At 39.8% G+C, this 27,655-nt stretch overlaps 1 protein-coding gene across 1 annotated transcript in view; it reads right to left on the bottom strand.

Annotated features, from left to right (window-relative positions):
- b3glcta (beta 3-glucosyltransferase a) overlaps positions 1-27,655 on the bottom strand; it is an 89,101-nt gene that overhangs the window by 2,281 nt on the left and 59,165 nt on the right. The window contains exons 5-14 of the mRNA XM_049576600.1: positions 26,779-26,855; positions 25,954-26,065; positions 24,033-24,169; positions 23,833-23,896; positions 22,635-22,766; positions 17,225-17,294; positions 14,377-14,490; positions 2,187-2,286; positions 1,603-1,722; positions 572-716 (exon numbers count right to left, since the gene is read on the bottom strand). Coding sequence (XP_049432557.1) covers positions 572-716; positions 1,603-1,722; positions 2,187-2,286; positions 14,377-14,490; positions 17,225-17,294; positions 22,635-22,766; positions 23,833-23,896; positions 24,033-24,169; positions 25,954-26,065; positions 26,779-26,855 — 1,071 coding nt within the window. The remainder of the gene's footprint in view (positions 1-571; positions 717-1,602; positions 1,723-2,186; positions 2,287-14,376; positions 14,491-17,224; positions 17,295-22,634; positions 22,767-23,832; positions 23,897-24,032; positions 24,170-25,953; positions 26,066-26,778; positions 26,856-27,655) is intronic.

The raw sequence follows: 27,655 nt of genomic DNA, 5'->3' as shown, positions 1-27,655 counted from the left end.
CACGGGAAAACCATATATAAAGCCAATTTTGCTGTCATTTTTCTTCTGTTTGCCAAATGGGACATATCATGGCTGTCAGAAATTCCTGATATCTTGTCTCAGAATTATTAATACAGAGATCTAAGATATGACTTAAACGCAGCATAAGCAGAAATCTAATCAGCTAGAAAACTGCAAACAACTGTGAGGGTGTGCAGGGCCTCTAAATATATCAGATATTGGCCAGTTGTGTTGTCGACTACCATTAAGATAGAGGACTCCATCTATCTCTGGATGATTTGTCTGTAAAACCTGTGATGAAATCTGTCTTTCTTTGCACAGTTTATTCTATGAAATACATTGTGTATCTCACCACAAAATTTCCCCCTTAACTGAACAGGCATGAAAGAGATTTCAATGATTTTTCAATGAGCCAAAAAACCTATTTCCAGTGCATTTTGGTGAGAAAATATTCAGATGGTATTTTATCCCCTGCAAGAAAAAATAAATAAAAAAGCCGTATCAGTCCCAGCATAGCTACAAATACACAGAGGGAGACACAAATAATGCACTGTAAGAGTGTGAATACAACCTGGTGGAAGAGAGGACTGTGTGTGACAGGAAGTCCAAGGGCATTGAGACACATTCCCAGCACCATGTCATCTGGCGCGTCATTGCTGTAGCACTTACAGCCACTGTTAAGAAGCCGGACCACAGCCTCCCTGCTGAACACCATACTGCAGTGACACAGAAACATAAAAATAGATACATAACACAGCTGATTTAGCTGCTCTGTAAAATATCAGTGGAGAAGCAACTGTTGCAAATGACCAGAAAATAATAAGCATGCCTCTCAGCTGTCATCTTAAGGTTCAGCGTGCTTATTGTATTCAGCCGGTGAGAGGGTGAGAGAGAAGTGAGTGAAAGTGGGAATCAAGCGGAGAGGGAAATGTGGTTTTCTGTGAATCGGCTCTGCACAACAATGATGTGACATCTCTTTGAAGAGAGACGCAATTACACATGAAACAACAAATCCTGCGCTGCCAAGAAAAATTGCTCATTGCCACTCAAAACAGTTATTAGAACATATCACTATTGAGAAAACTGGCAGTTGCAGTGCTGTATAGTGTCAGAGTGACTCAAGTGTCCCTAAATAGAGTTTCTCACACAGCTCACTCACAGCTCAAGATTTATCTGTTGTGCAGCTTTCCTCCAGCACTGACAGCTGACATACAACTTGTGCTTACTGCCCACTTTTTCTTGCACGTAATAAGAAAATATGGATCTTTTAGGACTGTTATTTTTGTGCGATACATTTTCTTGCGGTAGTCAACAGTTTGTATGATGTAGTGTGAGTATTAAGCATTGACTCCCTGTCTCATCTTATCACCCAATGACCGTCTGTTTACTATATTTTGCATTGATTTATTCCACTTTTCTATTGAGTATCTTTACTGTAATGCAGCCTACAAACCACAGTTTCCCTTAAGGGAGCAACACACTGTTAAATGGTTCATCTGTAAATTACAGATTACAGGGTTTCCATTTTCTTATGTTATAGTCCCTCTGCTGCATCTGTATCTTTCATCATTATTCCCCAAGCATCTGAGCTGCGAAACTCACCCTCCACCTCCCGTGATGTAGCTGTAGCCGCCTTGGCTCAGGCCGTAGCCATACCTCTCCCCGAGACACACTGGTTCTGAGGGGTTGTAACAGCTCAGCAAGACTTGCAGTCTAGAGAGGCTACAGGAACCACAGATCAAACTCATCACACACTCATCGTCATAGTACACACATGCCTGCGCATAGACACACATATGAAACTGTCCATTTAGAAGCTGAAATAACTGCTCTCCCTCAGGCACTATTACACATCCAGAGGCTTCCACATGAAGGGGCAACCTGACAGATATAAAGTGAAGCCAGCTGGACTTGAATTTATGTACTGGGCTTTTTAGATGTTCGACAGGATGGTAATATCTCTGGAACTCATTTTTCCCAAAATGACTCCATTCCAGGCGTTTCTCTCTTTCTCCGTGCAAACCTTTTCATGGCTGTGAGACAGAATCTGTTGCAAAATTTATGAATAAATGTCACTCAAACTTTGAGAAAAATGAAGCCATGGCATTTAAAGAATGAGACACTGTTAAAAAAAAGGGGGGAGAAGCACCATGTTGAATACCTATTTCCAGATCATAATTACATACCTGATAAGTGTGTCGTCATCCACAACGAGGAGCCACTTGGTGTTTGGGACAGAGCTGCTTAAAAATCTTTGAAGGATTGCAAATGTTTTCCCGCAGTGGCCTGCAAACAGAGACATGCTATCAATACACCGGCCTGTACATCTTAATCACATATTGACCATGTGCTGTATTCTGGTTTACAAAGATAAATGACCCTGTTATGGTAAGAAATGCACAATTGGGATAAGCAGGTATTAACATGCACACACACGCCTGCATACACACAGTCTAACATACAGGACAACAGCTCAGCCACAAAAAGAAACCAGGCACACCGTCTTGTGATTGTATGCCTCTGCAAACCAGTCAAGTTGCAGTTACATCCATGTCTGTCCAGGCGCCTAGGTAACCACGACAGTTATCAATGCTTCAAATAGGCTATGGATGTTGCTACAAAGAAGCCACGTATTCTAAAACATAAAAGCTTCACACACATCTTCAACCCAGCAGCACAGAAGATCTATACAATTAGCAGAGTTTCAAGGTGGACACCCATGACTAGTGTCACCAATTCAGTATCCGACCAAACGTCTCTCCCTCTGATCCCGAGTTATAACACTGAATAATGGCCAGAAAAGTGTTTTTGGAGAACATTATGATGTCACAGTGAAGCTGACCTTTGCCGTTTTAAAATTAAAATGTCATTACATCATCATCTTATTTGACAGTTGTATGAAATGTCATAATTAAGTTATGAATTCTTCAGTTATGGACAAAATGTTTTGTGAGGTCACACTGACCTTCGACCACCAAATTCTAATCTGTTCATCTTTGGGTCCAAGTGAACATCTGTGCCAAATTTGAGTAAATTCCCTCAAGGCCTTCATGAGATATTACAGTATGTTCATGAGAATAAGACAGACCCAAGGTCACAGTGACACTGACCTTCGACCACCAAATTCTAATATGTTCATCCTTGGATCCAAGTGAACACCTGTGCCAAATTTGAATACATTTCCTCAAGGCTTTCTTGAGATAATATGTTCATGAGAATAAGACAAATGCAAGGTCACAGTGACACTGACCTTTGACCACCAATACCTAATCAGTTAATTCTTAAGTCCAAGTGGACATTTGTGCTAAATTCAAAGAAATCTCCTCAAGGCGTTCTTGAGATATCATGTTCATGACATGAGGCGTAAGTATATATGGACAGACAACCCAAAAACATAATGCTTCGGCCATGGCTGTCACCAGCATGGAGGCATAAAAAGTGCAGTCATAAATATGTTAATGCTAAATGGTTTAAAAAAGGTGTTAGGCTCTCCAATGGTCACAATTAGTGAATATAAAAACAGCCACATTTCACTTAGAAGAAGACATTTCTGTAAGGCCCATATTTTTACGGTAGTAACCACAGCTCCATTCAGTTCAGTGAGGGAATGAATCTCTCAGCATGAATGGCTCCTGTGGGAATCTCGCCTGGGTAATGTTAATACTGTTCTCTAACTGATAAGAAAAAGAATCATTAGATGTAGCCCACAGGGCTTTATTTAAACAATATCACAACTATCTCAACAAACAATTTGTTAATTAGACTTTCATTCTCTCAAAAGCAGCCTTTGAGGAGGCAATGTAAATGAGTGGGACTACTGTGCCCAGACCTAACAAGGCTGCATCACAAGTTACAAAGTGTGAACAAGGAGAGATTCTGCATTCTGCTCAAGGACACCTCAAAAGCAAACGTGGCTGTAGGCGGACACATCAGCCACTGCAGTGATCAAACAAGTGTCAGCCATTCAAGGGGCAAAAATGACTTTGCCACCTTTTTAAGATTCGCATTGTACAGCACTGAAGAAAATCTTTTGAATGTTAGAATGTGTCCTCTGGAGCTGTGAGAAATGGGAGAGAGCTGTTGTCTACATTCTGGCATCTCAAAGAAATAATAAGGTATGTTTGGCATGATGGGCCAGAAAGATCAAACTTTTACTCTGGCATGTTTGACATGACTGCCAGATGGAACAAAATGTTCTGCCAACTCCTGAAAACAAAAACGGTGATGTGGTAGTACATAACAAATACAAGGAACCCAAAGAAATATACTCATCAGAATCCAAATATCTGCACACCATCAGGACTGAGAGCTGAGACATGGAAATCCCTGGTGGCAAGCATCACAAAGAATACTGAGGCCCTACTGTTTTATTTATAAGGCACCCAAGGTGTTTTTTTTTCCCTCGTATCTGAATATAGAATAAGTAAGGACACCTTGAACTGCTGACAGGAATAAAATCCAAAAATGCACTTTTAGAGGCAGATCTCCAGACAAGCCTGGTAATCTTATTTCTAGTTGGAGGACGTAAGTGAGTCACGTTCAGAGGCCTGGAAGGATGCGGTAGCTTCTCTGCTCATGTTTCATACAGTACATATCATTAAAATGTCAGCACAAAAGAGAGTCTTACCACTGCTACATATGCTTGAGCATAATATCATATTAAGTTCATCAAGTGTCTTCTGTCACCGGGTCTTTGTTCTTCCACTGGAGGTAAGTACAAGACACTTGACCATGAATTGTTTGATTACTTAGGCTACTTGATAAAATTCCTCTGCCATTTTCGCATTTCAACCTCTTGCATCACCCTCCCCCCTCACTTGCTCTATCATGAATATGACATTTTTTTAACCTCAGACTGTTGAGTTTATCGTTCCACTTTCAAAATATGTATACTGTAAGGCTTTTGTGTTTTTACCAGACTTCATATTTTTCTTTATGACTACAAATGGCACTAAGATTACCCAGAAAGTTTAAAACAGGGTCAAAGCTGGTTTCTAGAGGCAACCAAGTGCATGCATTTTATAGTTAAAATAGTCTTTAGGTCAGTTGTCAGCTGTCAAAGTATGTAACAATAAGTAATAACTCAAAATTATGCACCGTAAACACGAGGTGAAGGAGAGTGATTGCACTCAACTTTGGCTATCAGAAACAATAAGTTCAGTATTTTATTAAACTTGAAGGGCATTCAGAGCACAGACCCTGCCAGAGCCAAATGCCCTATCTCACAATGTAAACAACAGTGTAAATTTATCTGCGCTGTGATTTGGATCTGCTCCAAAATTTAATGGTTTCTTCTTTGGCCCATGCTACACCCTTACACCAATTTTCTGAAAATCACGTGAGTAGTTTTTCCGTAACCCTGCTGACAAACAAAGAACCTGAGCCAAAAATATTACCCCTTGGTCTTGGTAATAACAGAATTTAACATAACATTACAGTCACCTTGAGTCACCACCCTTTTTGACAAGGGAAAACTGATAGCCAATTAATTACTTTAGTTTTGAAATTTGCAGGCTGCTATGGAGTTCTTGGCCAAGGTATACAGTGACTGTCATACTTCATACACTCACAAATCACTTAATGTTTATGAAGAACGATTAACTACACAACTTAACTACTTAATGGACCAATAAACAAATAAATGATGAATAAACGAGCACAATTAATACAACAATTAATAATTCATGAATGAAACCATGTCGACCAGGTTAAACATGTAAATCATATCTTTGATATTTACCAGTTAGATAGCGTTTTAACCTATCAATGTACTGTTTGAGAAGCACCAGGGAAGAGTGTAGAGCAATTCAGTACTCATTCTAATTTTAGGGGAGATCCTTGTTTTGGTGTATCACATTCATTTCTTAAAAAGTCTAGCATTAACAAAAATGTATTGTTTCATCCGGCAGTTCTGATGGACAGATGAGAAGTTACAGTGGAGGGAGCGGCAGCAGGCCCTCCTTTGGCACACCTGGGCATTTTTGGAAAATATTGGCTCCCGCATGGCTAACTCGACTGGAGTCAGTACCTCGATCCATCTTTCTCAGCAGGCAGCTGGATCACCCTCCCTTCAGCTGGGGTTGTTGTGGCAGCTTTGCCAGACCTTTTTCATTTCGGAGTGTTTTTTTAAGTGTCTTTTCTTTCAATAGTTGCTGGTTTCTGGCAAACTGGAAGATTGTGCGGGGTGGGGTGGGGGGAGCTGCGGAGATGCAGTCGTCATTTCTGCGGTTCACAAGTCAAGAACAAGGAACATGAACAGAGGTCCAAGCCAGAGAACAAATGTGTGAATATTGGAGTCTTTGTAGTTTTATAGTCTGGTCAGGGCTTTAGCAAAGTTTCTGGTGGGTGCAGACTTAAACTGACGGGTCATAGGCAATGGATTGGAAGAGCAGCAATAGGAGCAAGAGCAAATTTAGGCAAACTCAAGAGCGAGCAATCTGTGGGTGTGATCTAATAGACTGTGGCCCAGGGCTCTGATGTCACTGATGTGAAATGCCGGTCCCATCAGTAAAACTCCCTGGTTTGATTCTTTCCTTTTTATACGATTAGAATTAATATCACTTGCTTTGCATGTTTAATTCTTCAATATCTGAACGGTGGGCTCTCCCACTTGCAGAACAGTACCAAAGGAATGCAGGAAGGGGAGAACTGTGTATAAGTATCATTTGGAGGAGGAGGGCTGACAGCTCCCCAAACTTCAGTGTCATTCCTGCCACAAAATCAACACGTTAACACAAAGTTTTGTTACGGATATTAGCTTGGCATAAAATATCATTTTAAGTTCATTTAATTTACCTACCTACCTACCTACCTGGTTGAGAGAGACAAGAAGAGAAACGGAGAGGGGCAGAAAAGGTGAGCGGTGGACTATTGTACAATGTTTTTGTAAGTTACTGAAAACTTATTCAGAGCGCTGCTTTGACTGACACTCAATGACCTACCCGTCTGAAACCTGCAATATTTTCTAACAACCATCTTACCCAAACCACCCGACCCACACGGTTGTGGGTGGACTACGTCGTCAAATACCTACCCATCGATCAACCTACCTACTGACCTACGTACCTAACTGGCCACAAAACCATCCACCCACCCACCAACCTACCGACAGACCACTCTACTCACCTACCTACCTACCCACGCACCCACACACCTATCTACAAAGAGACCTACCTACCGACATCAATGGCTGCTTTTCCCCCCAACATCTTGTTAGCAAGAATTTTTATTATGCTTTTCTTTAGAGAAAAACATTGCCTCAAATTTATTAGCAACCTTGAAATTCCAAACAAAGATTCTCTTTAGAAATACTGTATATAACAAACATTAGTGACACACAGTTTAAAGACTTCAGTGGAATCAATGAAGTCAGTGGAAGGTGAAAAAAATAAAGAATAATGGTTGTGACTACAGATTCCTGACATATTGATGCCTGTTGACTGTTGATGAACTCCACGGCAGGTCTCAGCAATCATTAGCATAAACCTTGAGGACTTGGAAAAGGAACAGATAGAAGAAACAAAGAAGAAAAAGAAAAGAAAAATCTACGTTTGTCCTGACTTTATCTCAATTTTAGTCTAATAAATTATTCAGTGTCATAGCTATTTGGCACCGAGGGATAGATAAACTGCATATTTTTCATTTGACCTAGATCATATATCATTTCAATGTATGCTAATTTTACTACTGTAGTGGCCAGTGGCTATACTCTGTATTCCTATGTGACTGACATAAGATGCAATAAACATACAATTTAATACTCATTTTCTGAATTTTTTTCATGGTGTTATTTAATCAAGGACTAATATAAACACACTGTGTAACTTCTGCAGATAAGGGGTCTCTCATTCAAAACAAATACAAAAGACACTCTTTGATGATGTCGTGAAGTAGCGTTGGATCCTCGGAGTTGACTTCATTGTTAAATAACCACCGAAGACAAGCCCTCTGATGCGAGTCACGCAGAAATCGTGTTGACGGACGAGTTAAAGTGTTTTATTCATGGTCTGTTTAGTTATGTTTATTCAAGTTATGTCATTTCATTCTCATAAAATCACGTAAAGTAACATAAGGTAACGTAAGGTTAACTTGCTAACTTACCACTTACTTCCTTAACATGAGATGGATCGACCACCTATACAGCTATACTGTAGATATTGTGATGTGGCGAATTCAATCATGGGGTAGTCCAGCATTATCCGTGGTCAAAACAATCATACTAAAGATAACTTTATGAGCACATTGAAAGTTATAACTTTGCCATACATATTGGCTTTGTGGTGGACATGAGCCACTTGCCATTGTCGCAAATCGTAGTAAGCTGGATCAATATTGAATTAAGTCTCTACTGGATTACTGCGTTGCAGAATGGCATGCAATTAATGACAAAAAATATGCTGTGTGGCAGAAAATGCTGTATTACTGTTATTGAGTATAATTCTGTGAAACTATTCATTCCTTCCTCACTCTTTGACATACTGTCTGGTGTTTTTGTTTCCCTGGAAGTTAGAGCAAATAGAGAGGGTAACCAGGATATGATGCCATCGACAGGTGACTAAATGAAACACACCTTTATCTTCAATAAAGTCAGAGATTTCTGTGATTTATGGAATTTTTTTATTATCACTTAGGATAAATCAATTTATAACATAGGGCTAGTTGTGTAAAACATTTTAATGCAGCTTTTTTTTTTTTTTTTTTTTAACATCAGACTCTGATACTACTGTAATCCAATCTACTGTATGAATTCCATGATGTAAATGACATAATGAGTGGTCTGTCTGATTGACTGTATGCACAGTTACTAAACTGAGAGTAGTTTCAGTATCTGGCTGCCTACCAATCTTGAAAAAAATCCCCCTGCCTTGATGATGGATTGTGGATTGCTGCCAAACTTCCAACATTCAATTGTTGTCCCCCGAAAGTAAAAAATACTGGCATGCAGTGGAAGGCAAAGTTAAAGGAAATGAGAGATTTTTTCCAAGATGATCTATGAGAAGGAATTATCCAACACTGGCTTCAGAAAATACTAACATTATTTATCTGTTGAGAGAAGCTGAGCTGTGGCTCTTTCCTGGAGTAAGATATCAAACCTGCAAGCAAGTTACACCAACTGGGTTAGGTAACGTGTCGAGTTATGCAAATGAGCAGGTTTGAGAAGCCAGACAAGTTCCACTTAATATTTTTCTGTCATGGCATAACCAGCTGCCAGCCTGTCAGCTTGGCAGTATGCAAACTGTGAATGAGAGCGCACATCGTCTCTTGCCCTGACCCTGGTATCTGTCGCAGGGAGGGAGAATATCATGACAAACATTTAAAAATCTGGAATATTAATATCGCTCTGCATTTATCAAATCTTTAGCACAGAAAAGGTTAACACTTTGCTACAGCTGCAACAAACAGTCAATTAATGGATTGATATTTCAAGATATAATGCCAAACATTTGCTGGTTCCACCTCATCAAATGTTAGGATTTCATGTTTTTGTCAATCATAGTAAAATTAATATCTTGGACTTAGTCCACTAGGCCTGAAATAGCTATTTGAATAGAAGTCCTTGGGCTGTGGAAAATCTATAACAAGCATTTTTTCCATTATTTTCTGACATTCCATAGACCAAATGCTTAAACTGAGAGAATGATCAGCAGATTCATCGACAATGTAAATTATCAATACTTGCAGTGTCGTTATCTACCTTATCTAATGTAATCTAATGCAATCCACATGAACAACTCTGCAATACACCTTGTCAAGGCTGCAATGTTTTTACTCTGGTTCAGTTTCATGTATGACCATTTTCAGGTTTCAAATGAACATGTTGTACTGGACTCTATTATATTCAGTGGTTTTTCTATATTCTTTGTCTGTCATATGTATAAATGCAGGTGGATTGGTCCTTAAAACACCTTTCTGTATGATGCAATCTCGTTCAACATCAACAACAGGATGAAAATCAGGTAATCAGTAAGTCAGTACAGGTACACAACATTATTATTATTTTATTATTTACTGAAGTAAACAGCTGAAGAAATGCAGCAGAGAGAGGTCGAAGCTGTGGCTGCATGAGCCCTGCAAGAGGATATGGCTGACAGGAACCCTCCACAACCTGAGCTGTCGAGTGCAAACAATGTCTGGTAATGCCTTTGCTCAAATTGCTCTTTGATGCCAGTAGAAACAGAATAATTCTGCTGACGTAAATTTCACATTGGGCAGTTTTTGATGGATACTGTCGCAGATGCCAACGCCAACTCCAAAAGACCAGCAGGGCCAAGAGGGCAGATGACCACTGGGAGAGCATTTCTGTCACCTAACGCTTTGGGTGCCTACATGCTGGTACATGTAGGCACTGCTGGCATGGCTCCTCGAGCAGGAGAACTCAGCCTTCTCGGTCAATATGGCACACAGTGAAGAATAAGACAACATTTACCACCAACACTGATTGGACATCCACATAAAAGGTGTATTTTGTAGGGGTGTAACAATCCATCGATCTTGATCAATGTATCAATTCAGTAAGCAATGATCCAGTATCATCTCTGCAAAGTGAAAACATCAATCCAAAGCATCATCTTTAACATAAGCCTTTATTTTGAAATTCTGTGTCACCATCAAACAGCACCGGGCAGATAATGCTGAGCAGCCACGAAAGACGATGAGGATATCGTTATTTACTCAAGAATAGATCAGCAGGGTAGATATATTTTTGATTTCGGCAAAAATGCAGGTCAAAAGACAAAGTACTTGTCACATGTAAACAACGCTATTACAAGATAAAATACACAACGCTCTTGTCTGGCCAGGATTCTTACTCCACTACCTTCTCACTACGGCAACATCAACATTAACTGCTCTGTTTCAACAATGTTAGACAAAAACAAACGTCCATGCAGACTGAAATTCAATAATGCTGATCTTTCAGGAAATGCAGCAACTTAAACCAACGGTAAGTAAGAAAGGTAATCCATCCATCCATTTTCATAACCGCTTATCCTCTTGAGGGTCGCGCGGGGGCTGAAGCATATCCCAGCTGACATTAGGCGAGAGGCAGGGTACACCCAGGACAGGTCGCCAGACTATCACAGGGCTAACACATAGAGACGGACAACCATTCACACTCCCATTCACACCTACAGGCAATTTAAAGTCACCAATTAACCTATCCCCAACCTGCATGTCTTTGGACTGTGGGAGGAAGCCAGGGTACCTGGAGACATGGGGAAAACATACAACTCCGCACAGAAGGGCTCGAAACAGGAACCCTCTTGCTGTGAGGTGACAGTGCTAACCACCACACCACTAAAGTAATAATGATGTAATTTGTTCGGTTATGAGAAAAGGAAAAGTTAGTCGCTAGGTTAATTAATGCAATAAAAAAGTGCTTTAGCTGATGATGGGTGATTACAATTGTTTTGTCTATGAACCTTGGCAGTTATTATTCAGCTGAATTTTATTCTTTTGCTAAAAGTTGTTATTTTATGGCTGCTGGGAGAAGTTTGCCTTCAGGGCTTTAAGCCAGATAGCTCTGAAGTTTTAGGAAAAAGGTCATGGTTTGGGTCAAAATGAAAGATAACTTATCCCATGTACTGCTTTATGTGTATGAGTTGAGTCACTTTAAAGCAAACTTTATTGCACTTCACCAGTTACAATTATTTACATTATTCATGTGCTGTTTTCATCTTCAGTGGCCAAAAACAAAAAAGAAAGGGTTGGCAGCTTCTTCTGTAACCGACTGTGTTAAATGGGCATATGATATCGTGCCATATCGATCGCAGGCCCCTAAACTGATTCAGATCATACCGTGGCAGAGTTTGTGATATGGGCAAATATTGAAAAGTTGTTCAAAGAATAAGAATATAATATCATGTCATAAACAAAGTGTAAACTCAACAACTCTTTTACTGCACTATCCCTGTACAGCATGAACATTTTCCACCTACAGTTAACCCCAAGCAGTCATTAACTGTATGATATAATCATTTCTCAGGGATTTTAACATTTTTTTTAGCTCCTTTTTTAGGTTTAAATTTAAAGCAGGCTGGTTTCAGCCAAACGTGGCCTGACTCCAAACAATTACCCATTAGTGATGCGCTGTAAGCTGCAGAGTGGCACTGGGTGGCCCAGTGGATTGTCCTGTCACCTTCTTTTTACTCTGCCCATATCAGACCTCCAACTCCATATAGGCGTGCCATCTCAAGACGGCATTTAGTTATGGCTCTACATCATTGCAACAACCAGTCTACTGTATCCTGGCCACACTAATTCATTTCATCAAAGTAAACTACACAAACATTTGCATTCACTGGTGGCATTCTACTGATATGAACAGAATATAACAAGAAGCAGACTGGACAAAAGACAGCTTGAATGGTCTAACTCTTCACAGACCAACAATACCTAGTTGCAGTGTAAAGCTCCATCACTGCTGATTCCTGCTGCTGTCATGTGGTTAACTGAGAGGGATAACATCATTCTGCACGTTACATCAAGGTTTGTTTCCGATTGTAAGTGACATAAAGGTTTGAAATCTGATTGAAATCTGACCTGAGCAGCTGGGGTGAGACACAACTTCAGAAATCTGATTTAACTTTCTTTTATCTGATCAAACTTCATTAGATTAGATTTGTAAAAAATCTATCCTGATAACGTTTGATTTAAAAAATCCAAGGTGATGACTCCAGCGAGGATACAATTTGCCTGACATCTGGGAGCACTGACAGTCGGTGCAAAAAGAACTATCTGTAGTTCAGTGTCAGGCAAGCAAAGGAGCTGGTAGTGGATTTGTTACAGAGCGAGAGGCAGCCAAGACCTGTCACTATCCACAACGAGGAGGTGGAGATGAGGTGGCCCTAAAACACAGGGGGTTGGTTGTACATCAACAACTGGACAGATAACAGAGTAACTTTACCAGAAAAGGTTGACTTTAATTCCTGCAAAGCTTAGCTCTGCAACAGACTCTTGTGCATGTTCCAGCAAGTAGCCAGTGGCAGTTTGCATCCTTCACTGCCTCATTGCAAAGAGGTCCCTGTTAAAGAGCTGAGCTGCCTGGAGACAGTAACTGAAGGGAGGCTGGAGGCTAAACCAGACTCTTTCGAATAACAACCTTCACTCCTCCTACAGTGGACTAAAAGTGGCTGCAGCCGATGCATCATCCCATTAAGGTGCAGCATGAGAGTATTTGGGTGCCGTTTTGTGCCAACAACCATCAGACTGTAAAATAATTTGTGCCCAAAAGGCCACTGGCTCAGGCAACCAGGAGGGTGCTGAAGCAGAGAGCTACCGCTGTCTTTACAAACTACCTTGGATTGCTTTGAGCGGTCTGATGCTCCACGTACATGCTCTGGTACATGTTTCTGATTATCATGCATTATGCATTTTTAGCATCCAGCATCCACCTCAGGAGAAGCTGAGGGATGTTGTTGGGGTAAAGCTTCTCCTGAGGGATCGCCACGCTCTGAGACCAGCTGGGGGATGTGTTTTCTTTCCAGAAAAGCCTGGACTGTTCCAGGGTCTCCCAGTCAGCCGTATCCAGTGCACCTATAGGGAGCCAACTTTGGGTGTTGTTACCAGGTGCAGCATCTTAATACAAAGGAACAGTGGTCATTATCCTCTGAACTCTACTATAATATGAACTGAAAATGCTGAAGATGTCTTTTGCATCATTTTGAATATATTTCCTCAAACTCTAATTCCAAAAACTATGATAACATTTAGGAGCGTGGGTAGAATTGAAGTTAGGCCCTGTGGATTTCAAGGAATACTCGACTTTAAAATAAGTATACTGGCTTTCTTGCAGGAGGTCAAATGAGAAGATTGATACCACTCTCATGTAAGCGTGGTATCAATCTTCTCACCCAACTCTTATCAAGAAAGCCTTGAAACATGTTTACAAAATGACCACCTTTACCTTTTAACAACACTTGGCCCCTGCTATAACATTTTGTAAAGGTAGAAGCAACAGTGTGTGTGGCAAAGTTAAACAGGTTACAGCGTGCCTCGGTTAAAAGTAAACTACTACAAGTGATGAACTAAAGTAATGTCAAATCATCCTGCCCAGCTCTTAAAATAAAAATCCGGAGCAAACATTTCATTAAATACTGACAGCCCTGCAGTCTGTGGAAATCAGCGGGGGATGTTGGCCAAGCTTCTGGTGAGTAAATACAGTTTATAGCTCAGTCAGAGAGAAGCTCCTCAGATTCAAGAACAAACAGAAGGCACAGACCCATCCATCACCTCAGCATTATTCTGAGAAAGCATGCCAAAAAAAAAAAACAAAACAAAACATTTTTGTTGTAGCTTTAATATGCAGCTGACCCTGCACCATGACCCAAGGCCAATAACTATATCTGAAGGGGTTTAGCCTATAAAAGCAGCACTTACCTCTTTCAGTATTTGGAACTCCTAAATTAATTGTTGGTATTGAAGTATCAGCATAGTCACTGTAGTACTCTAAAAAGAAGGCATCCTTTTCCCATGTCTTCTTTATCACTGGAACTAGAGCAAAGGGGAGAAAAATCAATAGTGTTCACTAAGTTTCACAGCAAGCAGACCTTTGCTTCACTGTATTGTAAGCTTCTCTGAGCAATGGTTGTTTCATATTTATTACAATACATGGTTTCTCAAATGTTTTTAGTAAAATATTCTATTTAAGAGCACTGAAAAGGTTTCTAAAGAAATAAATCATCAACTGAGACAAGATGGACTGAAAGAAAAAGAGAGAGAAAGAGAGATATTATGTGGCTTTCATCCTCTGACCTCGCTGAAGATGGATTTAAAAAAATAAGCAGGAAATATCAGAACTTAATGTGTTCCACTAGTCATATTAATGGTTATAAAAATAAATACAAATCACAACACTTTTACATACTGTCAAACAAAAAGCACACTCCTCTATCTGAGCTGCCTTTTTTTTTTAAGTTCCTATAGATTTGAGTGGGATCTGCCTGACGAGATCTTGAGGTTTTGTGATGCATTACTGGGTTGACGAGGCGAGAGTATGTGAGGGCTGAGAAACACAGAATACCCAGAGATCTGCAGCAGCAGTAGCAGCTCCAGGCAGTGTTCAACTCTCATAAATCAACAAAAGTGAATCAGAGTGGCATATCTAACACTGAAAGAATGAACCAAAAAACAAAAAGTTGAGTTGGCTGGCCTTCACTGCCTCTTAAGGCTCTCAGAAACTGACAACTGAACTCATGAAGAACAGTGAGTACAATTAGGTTCCTGATGCCACCCTGCTGTTTTCTATCACCACAGTGACATTATGTAAACCAAACTAGACCTAAGTGCATCATGGAGGGTAGATGTTGATTGCCTGTCGAACTGTAGAAGTCAATCAATAGATGTTAAGGAGCAGTTTGAAAACAGACAAGCAACCTACACAACAAACTTTGTGAAAAAGACAACATATAACTTAATAACCTTTATATCAGACTATTGGTTTAATTATAGAATGACAAAAGATACTGAGATATATTACAGCTTTTGCAAAAATCACAGGAAACAGAAACAGAAGAAATGGGTGAATGTACTCAGTATAAGTAATACCTACTGTAAGACTGCACTACATTACTGTACTACTATATTCAACACTGTACTACACCATTACATATGCATGTCACAACCTTTACTTAAGACTGTAATGTAACAGAGGCACAACACTTCAATTTTACACTTAACACTGAACAGGTCTACCGGCACAGGCTCAGGGGGCCAAAGTGTTAGGGGGCCCCTTGCCTTCACCTGCAAAATGTCACTCAAATCAACAAGTACTGACCAGGAAGAGACAAAAAAAAAAGACCACAGAAAGATGTAAAGGAACCGCAAAGAGACACAAAATAACTACAAAAGGGGAAAACAAACACAAAAAGACACAAAAAGACACAAAATGACGATAGAGACACAAAAACCACACACTCAAAAAAAGCAAACACCATGAAGTCTGTGTGTTTTGTTTCAATGTAGGAAAGGTGGTGGGGCTTTTTGCATATCTGTGCCCAGGGGCCCATTGTCTCATAATCCCCTCATGATTATTTGTGTTATATGCTATTTCTATTTTGTTTTCTTACATTTTATATATTTATATATCTATACCTGTATGTGCCCCATGTAGGGATTAAATGTGGGTCATTAGTTTTGGTTCTCTTCTGTTGTGTGTGTTATGTGTGGGTTGTTTTTGACAGAATAAAACCCAACAAACCGGGCCAAATGAAACCAAGGACAAGGAACAATTTTTCCCAACTTTCCTTTGTTGTGTTTCAAATGTGCAAAATCTACACAGAGCCACAACTAATGGATATCTTTGTTTTTTCGATGGCATAGTTCTTCCACTGTTGCAGCATGAAAACTGTGAGTAAAAACAAAATATTGAGCTATGAAGAGTGAATCCTTTATACTGTAGCAGTAACAGAACCAGTGTAAGCTGTTATACAAAAAAGAAAAAGTAAAGAAAAACACTGCAACCACATCAGAAAATTCACTCTATTTCTATACGAACTCTACAGTAATTCATTAAGTAGATGAATGTGTATCTTCATGTCTATAACACTGCTTTTGTACTATATAATCAATACAGATGAAGAAGATGAAAAAGCCTTAACACTTAGTGACATCGTAAATTAAACATGCAGCTCTTTCATGTCTATTGCTTATTGATCCAAGCTAACCTTTGATATATAAATCTAATATTCATTTTCATCTTGTCTATATTTGAAACTGATAATGGCAGCGTGCCAGAGGAAATGGTAATTAAGGTAATTAGTGCAATTACTTCCCAGGAACAATCTTTGAATGTAGTGTACAATTTGTCTGATCCTCTGAAATAAAATCTGCAATTTGATCTGCACATTGAACCTGCTACATTTTTATCAGGTTAGAAAAGAAGCAGCTTAATGTCAAGCAGAGCTTACAAATAAATGGCTTAACATCAGTAAGTGATTTGTTAATATCTGCGGGATTGTTGGATGATCGTGCATTTCCAGCATCAAGGGGGGCACGCAGCTAAGTACTTCAAGGTATTTTTTTTTAGCCTCAATACTATCAAATCCTTTCAGACATGACGGTGGAATAATTTAGTGAACGACTCAATTATGATAATGAGGGAAAGCTCTTACACAGTCACACATGTCAAAGGTAAAACAAACCCATTACGAGTTAACAACAGGACATAAGCTTGCGCCATTTAAAGGGAAATTGTGCATCTTTGGTGGATTCTCTAAGTGTGACTTACCTCTTTCACTGTGAAACTTCTTACACGTTTTCACAGCAACAAATATATCTTCTTTGTTTACAGGCTCCCCCTGTGATGAAAACAGGAGACATGAATCAACCAAGTGCTCGCATGAACATACCACATAAATCATGTATCTATTTCATATGCGGCCAAATGGTTGAAATTGAGTTTTTCAGGCAATGTTAAGTGTCTAAGTGATCAGTGGGCGTTGTTATCTTCGCAGTGAAATTAGAATTGAATATTTCTGTAAATGGTCTGAGGTCATTTGGCCCTCTGATTGTCTTTGGCTCTCCCTCTGAAACTAAAGACATACAGCCGCTGATAACACTGCAGCATATGTAAAAAGTTCAGCACTTTATGCTGAATTGGGTGTACATTTGCAAAATGTAAAAGCCTTGGGAATAAAAAGACAAGTAACAAGTGAGACAGCGAAGGATGATAGATTAAACGAGAAAGAATATGAAACTGAAAATGGAGCATCTCTGCGTGCACGTCTGAGCCCTTTGTTACCACATACAGTCCAAGACGGAAGAGGCTGGAATGTTTTTTTTTTTTTTTTTTTCACCAGCTCAAACAGTCACACAGAAAGATTCACTAAATCAACAACAGACAGAATGCATTAAAAATGTACGCTACATTAAAGTGTCATCGGCTGCTGCACAAACCATCACTTTTCCAAGAACATTTGTAGACAGGACGTGATGTACAGTAACGGTCTCTTACACCCAGATGAAGCCTGAGCATCACATTGTAACCAAAAGATGGACATTTTAACAATATTATACAAATAAGGGCTGCATTTAAGGCTTATTTCAATTATTTCACTTACTTACTGTTAGGAATCAAATGCTTTCTTACACAGCCAGCAGTTACAGAACAAAATTAGTTTTCGTTTGGAGTCTAATATTAATTCTCTTTTAGTTCTGTTTTTGGTCTTAAACAGCTCCAGAAGTAAATATCTGGCTCTTCAGCTAATAAATGCTCCACTCAGTTCAGCAGCTTGTCACTAACTGTGTCTTGGGACAGACTGTCTAAAGTTTAAAGTGTCTTCATTGTCCCTTATAGGGAATTGGTTAGCAGCAAGGATTCCTATAAAACACTCTAATAATGATGGACAACAACAAGAGCACATAGTTTACAGAGTGGTTCAGAAGCGTCCAGGTCAAAAATGAAGTTAACATTGTAAGAAATCAGTGCAAATTAGCAATCTACAGACAACAGGTAAATACTATCTACCATTCAATATTTGAGTGACAGCAGCGATGAGGAAACATTATAACAGGCACTTTAAAAGGATGACCTGAGTGTGGCAGATCAAACTCTAACCAAAGGGGGAGGTATCGGCACTCCAGAAGAGAAGCAGTGTTCCTGAGCATCTGCTTGTTCTGTAGGTCTGACAGCTGGGCTTGACTCTGACCTGAAATCTTACCAGACACTCTGATAAAGCTACTGAGCCTGGTTTTGTTGGTCAAAGTCAAATTCTCATACCAAGCAACAATGTAACATTAGGACTGATTTCATAAAATGTCTATGAAAGAGAGCCGATATCTTCGTAGGTTTTTTTGATATTTTTTTTTGGCTGCAAACAGCTGTGTGCTGCTGATGCAAAAAAGGACAAGTGTAATTGAACCAAAACAGTAAAGCTTTGGGTCCAACAGCTAAAAAATGAGCTGAAACTTACAGTAAAGCTCTGTAAAACCAAGGGGAGCCTCAGATTTAGGTGATGATTCTCTGTAAGTACTGGCGAGTACGTGAGTCCATGCATCGATCTGATTCCACACAATTTATTAATCAACTTTAAAGTAGTATCACACCCGGATTAAAGGGCGGTTTTCTCGGAAATCAATTCTTAATCACTGCTACTGCTCTAAAACAGTAGCCTACACAGCAAGTTGCACTGTGCTACCACCAGCAACCACTGTGTTAGAGTGGTGAAGACAAATTGATGTCCAGTGAATAGTGTAATTTAAAGGAGCTATATGTAAGAAATCTAAAGTAGTCGTAAAATCCTCCTAATATGTCACAGAGACTAAGGAATAATGTTCATATAACATACTGATCTCACCAACAACAATAGTACGGCCAGAATATTCGCATTTAAAAAAAATTTCTACTTTCTGCAAATCATGTTTATGTTTTGAATTTGTGTTTTGGCCTGTTGCGCCACCCACCGCCGTCTACCAGTCACGCAGTCAGTAGATTCTCAGCATCAGTTACAGTTACAACTGAGCTACAATGGCTGACGGTGCGACTAAACCCAAACAACCGGTATACCGCCCAGCCCTAGCGAGGGTCTATATAGGAGATGCTTTTGAATGGTGGAGATGGTTGAAAGCAAAGAAGAATTTGAAAACGGATGTCAAAGTGGCTACTCTTCTCCTCCACAGGTAAGCTTTAGCCAAAGTTGGCTAACTAGCAGCATAGCTAGACGGGGAAGGACATTTCGAATACTTTCAACTGTTATTCATTTTCGATCATACATTGTAGGCCATGTGCAGGTGGGTCATCAACCCGACTGATGTTTTTGAGAAACAAACGTTAGCAGCACGGCAAACAGCATTAGCAGTGTCCCAGTACATAGCATTAGCAGCCGGCTCCTCCTCCGCTGTATCCCGGCAGCAGCGTTAGCAGCAGAGAAGCCAGTGTCGGGCGGACACGACTCGCGACAGTATTTTGAATTTGAGTAGCAGTAACCGTTTTGGCCACATTCTTACATACGGTGCCAAGTATGGTACTGTTTGCAAAGTGTCAAATTAGATAATAAAAGAAAGTTCTGTAGCATTCATTCTCTCTATTCATGTTTTACAAAGCCATGCCATGCAAGAATGATAGCAATCATTTCCAGTCCATACAGGGTTAGTAATACACAGCTGTAATTCTTCTTTTTAAATGCAATGGTATTGAATAGGTAGTCAGTATAGGCCGATAGGCAAGTTCAAGGATCAAGGATCAAAAGGGAAAAAAAAGTATCTGAACATCTCCAGCTGCACCGACTGCTATCCACACAACTGTCAGACAGACAAGCAGCACCTCATTCAAGTATTACAGGACTGAGTGTGTAGGCAAAGACACTCTGTTGACCTAAGCCCTAGAAAACCACAGTGAGGCTCAGAATACATTCTTATTATGAGCTCTACTGCTCTCTTTCAGTTTTCTCATCAGACCTCATTCTCTGTTTTTGTTATTTCTACTGTTTTACTCATTCTACAAAGTGACTCATGTCTGATACAAATTTGAACAAGCATCTGTCCTGAAATGTCCGGCATGCAGAGAGCAGCGACATCACAATAAGTTTATTGCCTGAAATAGAAAAAAGACATGTTTTGCTGCCGCGGCCACTTTGTTGATTGTCATCCTTCGCCTCCTTGAATCTGCCTCTTGAGGCTCTTGACTCTTTGTTGACACTGCAGCCAAGTGCGGCTGTGGCCCCCGCTTGGCAATTTGTCTTGCAAGTGTTTCGAACACTGGCCCGATTACGATACGTCCCCTCTTGTTTAGGCTGAATGGAAACTTCTCCCTGAATACTTATTAAACCTGTGACCTTCATGTTTCTCCGCTGTGCTGCTCGAGACTCTGTCTTGTTTTCTGGTCAAATGAATGCCGTTTTATGAGGATGGTGATTTCCATTGGGAGGCGAAAACCACATTAATATAACTCTGACAATTCAGACTGCGAAAAACACGGATTAGAATCTCGACCACATGTGCACGCGCAGTATGTGGTTTGAATCACAAACAAAAGGGAAAAAAAGATCAGATTGGATTTTTTTCTGTCAAAACTAAGAAGGGAAGGAGGAGAAATCAGAATTGGGACACTTTCTTCTGCAGCTCTCTCATCCCAAATTCAACTCGCCTCACCCACTCTCAACACATCCGTTATTCCCAACATTATTGATCGCATTAGGTTGCATGCGGGGTCAACAACTGCCTGCTAAAGGATGGCTGGCCGCTCTGATCGGCTCACAAACCATTGTTCTTTCAACCAGAGCAAACATAACACTCACAATAGGTCAGATATCATGTGAGAAAGCACGCCTATACTACACCACACCACCATGGTCAGAAAAATACATTACTGTAACATTAGTGCACTGGCAGTGATGATTAAAGCAGACTCCTTTCTGCATGACACAGAGAGAAACGACCTTACTTACTTTGTGTCTCCATCATTATGAGTTTTCCCTCAGCCACACCCACTCACTGGCTCCCACATAGATGCTACACAACATCAAGTATGGCCTTAAGATAGTGCCAATTATTTCCTGCAAGATAACTCTATAGTAAGAAACAGCCTGCCTCCTGATATTCCTCCCTTGCACATCAAACCCACTGTAATATCTTTTCTCTTTATCATCCAGCAAACAGGAAACTATGCCTGAGATCTACCACTAAAGCTTAATACTAATTTTGTAATAAAGCCTTTAATACACAATAAGACACAGGATATTTGATGAAATGTTATATTTGCTTTATTCTGTGTTTTTACTGTTCTTAATCACCTTGTCTCTGTCTTAGTTTTAGAGAGGAGGAGACATCTGAGGATAATTCGACCTTCAGTAAAAACCACTAAATCTTACACACTAAATTTCCAATGCTTTTGCTACAAATGTTTTACTACCACAGAGAAACAACACAGCCAGCTTATTAACAAGCAACACATATCCCTCAGACACTTATTTAAATACATCAAAAAATAGGTGGAATGATTTAGGTTTTTCTTATGATAAATACAACAGCTATGCTCATGTGACAAAATTCTGATGAGCATGTGTGTAAGATGGCTAACAAAAGAGATAACGAGAAGAAAGGAGAGGGAGTAATTGGGAGCTGGTTAGTCACCAGCTGGGCACAACTTGAAGTTGCATATGAAATCTGACTTCTTTGGTTGAGAAATGATGAAAGGATGAATTTAACAGAGGGAGATTAGCCAAAACCCTAAAACAACTTTGAATGTTAGCTGACACAAAGTCAGTGTTGAAGATTGATAAACTTGAATGCATTTAGATGAGTATCAAAAATAAGTAGAAAAAAAATGAGATGCAACCCTAGATAATGACAGGACGCAAAAGGATGCTGCTTAGCAACAGAGAAGTACTTCTTTCTCTCTGGATGACTTAATCAAATTTAGCAAGCAAACAAGCCCAAGACTCCAGTGTTCTTAGGTTAAAGCACAATGCTCCACTGAATGGTGTATGACGCAATAACATTCAAGGCTATGCTGCACGGTGAAATATTGGCGCTGCTTCCATGTGGCCATGGGCACGAAGGCTGACAGTGTCATACATCATCACAGAACTGCCAACATCTTATAGTGAAGCGCCCTCTGTTTTATGTTTAATTCTGTTCCCTTACCGTTTCCCGGGAACTGGAGAAAATCTAATTGATCTGCACACAGATCAGACACTCACACACAGAGGTGGCTCGACGCTCAGAGTGGTGGCACAGTGGTGGGTCTGAGGAGAGTCCTCTGGCTCAGTGCACAGCTCAGGAACAGCAGTGAGATGTGGACCCTTCCCGTTGTCCCAGATATACAAGGCAACCTGTAATAACACAGATCAATCCTTTATAGTTTTTGAGCCAAAGACAAGATGCAATCTTTCAGACATTAATGCGTTATCTCAAACTCAACAGAAGCGATGAGCAATGTCTTCTTCTTTAGTAAATAACATTTTCTCTCTCACAACAAAACTCCAATGAGCAAATGTAATATTTAAGATGACTAAGACAAGATATAAGAGGATGATGGAGAAGGAGAAATTGAGTGCTGGTAAATGTTACTGTACCTCTTTCTGAAGAATAACAGAAAATCTAGGATTTAGTTGAACTATTCTACAGGGGAGATCCAGACGTTACAGTAAAAGAATACATAATGAGGACAGTACAATCAGAGCTGTCTGAACATTGGCAACTGTCTCAAAGAATAAGGAACTACAGAAACTAGAAACTGTGATGTTTTGCCGACTTAGAGCCTGGAGCTAATCTACTGACAGTGAACTGGATTGACATTGAAGATTCATGCAATATTTGTCTGTACTTTTGCATAACAGCTGTCTTCATATTCACTTGCATGAGGTTGCATGTGCATAATTTGTGATGCGCATCTTGGTGTGTGGAAGCCCATTCATCTGCAACAAAATATGACTTAATCTAATTCTGAAACAACTTATAAATGAAACCTCAGCAGGAAATAAAATGCATTGCATCCTGTTTTTTTAAACAAAAGAATATACAGTATTGTAATTGAATCTCTAGGACTGAACTCATGCCATCTCTAACCGAACCACCTTTTCCAGACTCCGCTTGATATGTCTGATGCCGTGTTTACTCAACGAAATCCCTGGATGCCTCCCTCACTGAATTTCAGTGATAAAAATAAGAACCTCAATGCAGCACCATGACAATTCTCCAAAGTAATGAGATTTTGCTTCAAGGTTAGATGGATTTCATGCCTTGCGCTTTTTGTGCAAATAAATTATAGCAGGTCGGTGCTGGCTTGAGTGTGAGAAATGAGAAAATTGTTAGAAAATGGCTGAAAACCAGCAGCCTCATCATCACTTTCCAAACACAAGGTCTGAACGTAACCGTGTGACTCGCATGCTATCTCACCTCATGTTTCAGATCAATGGTGAAGTCAGATTTAAGTGGCTCATCTTTCACTTTGTTTGCAAGCCTAAAAAAACAAATCACAGATTTTTGGTTGAAATATGCAATAAAGACAAAATATAACCTCTCAAAAAATATTACTGCAGAGATATAAACTCAATGACTCAATTTCACAGACAAAGACATTTACTGCAGATACTCACCGAACAACAAGAGGGGTGCTTAAGGCCCAGGCAGCGGCAAAATCTGGATATTTAAAGATGGAGGGATTCTCTGCAAACGCGTAGTGATGGATGATGGTCGACTCCTCGTCCTGGAGGGGCTTACCAAGAAACCACTCCTGATAAATGAGAAGTAGACGACAGGAAGTCAGCAGGAGTGCAGGTTAGTTCTTTTTACTTTGAGATGTTTTTCTTTTTAACGTCTTTTTTACCATTAACATACTGAGCCTCTGGCCTAATTTGGGAGTTTTCAACACCGTGCTGGCAAGAAAATCTTTGAAATTCTTTCCGGTGACTAAGTTTGTCACTGGCTGTGAAAATAATGAGATTTCTTGATGGGAGAAAGTTCAAAAGATACTAGATATTGTAGTCACAAAGGCTCTCATCAGAATTTACATATCCAGAGTAAAAATAATTTTATACTGTATACAGAGAAACTCCTGCAAGAGTTAAATGACATGAAGTTTAAAGGAACAGTTCAACAGTTGGGGAAATATGCTTATTTAAGAGTCAGATGAGAAGATGGTTGTGTTCAGAGAAATTAGGCTGCTTGATAACTATGTCAATATGGAGAGTTAAGGAATCATATACTGTTATACTTTGGCTTCTTTTTTTTAACAGTAATTCCAACTAATTATCTGATGTGCACAGACTAATACTGACACAGTTAACACTTTGAGTTCCACAACACTCCTGTTTTAATGCGTTATATTTACATGTTAAGTGATTCATTGTTTTTTAAATAGGCTGGTTCTCCTTTTCCTTCAAAAGACAAATATACAGCTTTAATTTGAAGATGCATTCTGATCATAAGAAACATAGCATTTACTTGGAACAAGCCTTCTCAAGTTTAGGGGAGATTTACAGTACAAGTACCCATAGAACCCATTTTCAGGCAGATGTCTTGAAGTGAGAGTTCAAGGGACCCCTTTGAAAATGGCCATGCCAGATGGTCCCTTGCCAAAATTTAGCCTTATTTGGAGCGTGTTAAGGCCCCTTCCAGACCAACTATGCTAATGTGGTTGCTACCAACGGATGCCTTGGTTGTCTAGTTTCAAAATATATCTTTGCACTGGCTTAAAAGATGAAACCATAGTATCAGCTTTCTGTTATTTTCACCATCACCCCCCTCTCCCTTAGGAGCGCAACTATAGACGTGTGTTTTAATTCTTCACACTGAAGGTTGCCAGCATACTAGGAAACACATGGCAACAACAGATAACAATAAAAAGGTTTCCATTTATTTCTGTGCAGCATTGCTCTGAGACAGACTGAAGCAAACTTCAGCATTTGCTGATAAAAGTAAGTCATTTTTTTTTCCTGTAGGCTTTACATCAAAGTGTAATTAACATCATTTTTGGCCCTGTTTCACTTGAAAGCCAGCTCAAACTTGTGTAACAAAGGCTTATCAACAAGCACAAGCAGCAACACAATAGCCCCGTGAACCATAAAAATGCACTAGTTATTGGGATTGTTTTAAAAATTCATAAACAAACAAATTATTGATGGAGAAAGCTATTTTGCTGAGCTTGATTAAGCAAAAATCTTTTTATTATGGTTATCTGACTGCAGTGTTTATGCAATATTTATATTCGACCTACCACATCGACCCACATACAAGAAAAATAATTTCATGAGTGGAAAGACAGAGCTTAAATTAGGTTTACAGCAGAGACTGGAGCGACATGTCTGACAGGTTACAATGTGCGCTCAGTGCAGCTCGGCAGCTGCAGCCGAGCCGGAGCCAAACTGATACTGTATCACTTAATTGAACCGATGATCAACTAAACTGGAGCTCCAAACAGGAAGCTTTTGTCTCGCTGATGAATTTGGCATAGAGAGACAAAGCAGCAAAGAGAAACACACAGAGAGACGGAGGTTAGAGGGAATATTATACACTTACTTTATTCTTGTCAAATTTTGCGAGGACTTGAACCAGTTTAGTCATCTTCACATTTGTTTCTTCCTCAAGAAATACAATCCAGGATGAGTTTTTCCCAAAGGAGGAAGATAAGCTGAGGATGCACAAAAAAAGTATCATCAAAACCAGAGTTTAATAACAAAACAAGAATAAATGGAACATTGCCATGCACAGATAAACCCTACAAAAAAAAAATCAGTGTTTTTATCATTTCAGTCCAGTCTGAGGAACTATCTAACTGAGGCTCCTGACCCAGTCAGATCAAGGCAGCCACACAGTTTTCCCTAGAGGGCAGAAAGACAAAAAAAAAAAAAAAATATCACAAGCACACAGACTTCTTTCAGCGAGGGTGGCTCTGTAATGATTCAGGGTGCTGTTGGTGATCTATGTCCTAAATCTGTATGATGGAAGAAGTTATGTTATGTTATTCTACATCTCTCCAATAATTATTGAACACATATTGGATTTCTGAGAAGGCCCAAGCATGTAGACGACTGTAACTAATGTCATTATCATGCTGTTCAGGCCACTGGGTAACTGCAGTCATAGGTTTATTGTTGCAGTTATAGACACATTAGGAAGACATTTATCAGACTGTGAGGCAATCAATCACAGTTTTTATGTGGGTAATTGCTTCTCAGCAATCTGCAGCCTTAAAAAGTGGCTAACAATATGTCCTCAAAACCAAAATATAACCTCCAAAATCTCAGCAGGAGGATCGCCCAATGTTTCTGACATTTGGTCAACATTTTAAATCTTTAGTTTAATGGCATGCTCATTCCATCCTAAGAGTTCTGGGATACTTACTAAGGCAGCAGAGGAAGGATACTCCAGTCTCCCTCATTATCTGATAAACTGTGAAGAAGCAAAACCACCGGTGGTTTCTGAAAGAAAAAAACAAAACACACAAACCAGAGATACAGTGATTTTTATTATCTGTACAACCGACACACAAAGCTTAAGACACTGCAAGCAATTTGTCTGCAGCAAAGGACTTGAGGGTGGGCTGGTGTTTGGAGACACTGTCTGGTAATAGGGACAAGCATGGTCCAGAACTGGCACATCAAACCACTGACTTTCTAGTCTCTTACTTAAAGGTCCAGTGTGTAGGATTGAGGGGGGTATATTTTTGGCAAAACTGGCATAATGAGTGTGTTTTCTTTAGTGTATGATCACCTGAAAATGAGAATCATCATGATTTTGTCACCTTAGAATGAGCCTACTGTACATAAGGAGCGGGTCCTCATCTACTGAGATCACCATGTTGCACTGCCATGTTTCTACAGTAGCCCAGAGTGGACAAACCAAACACTGGCTCTAGATGGGGCCATTCTCCTTTTAATGACGGCCACCAACGTTAGCAGCCCCTTTTTGTTGAGAGCATGTGAGAAAACACTGAACAATGAATGCTCAAGGTAGCCTGGAAATCCAGACTCAAATCTACAAAGAGTTTTGAGTCTGGCCCTCACCGATAAACCCTTACTACCCAAGGGGCAGCACTAACTGAGGCATATTAAATGCCGTCGCACGCAATTGGATAGCACGATAGCCAATCAGAGCAAAAAAACAAGGTGACATATTCATTGCAGTAAGCCCCATTTGTTTGCCGACCAGTGGGGCTAACTGATATATTATGCTTTTGCCATATCCCGTCAGCAAAACGGCAAAAACATCCTTCCTGGAA

Source organism: Epinephelus fuscoguttatus, linkage group LG5, assembly GCF_011397635.1.
Source record: "Epinephelus fuscoguttatus linkage group LG5, E.fuscoguttatus.final_Chr_v1".
Lineage (NCBI taxonomy): Eukaryota > Metazoa > Chordata > Actinopteri > Perciformes > Serranidae > Epinephelus > Epinephelus fuscoguttatus.
This window is presented reverse-complemented; position numbering and strand designations above follow the sequence as displayed.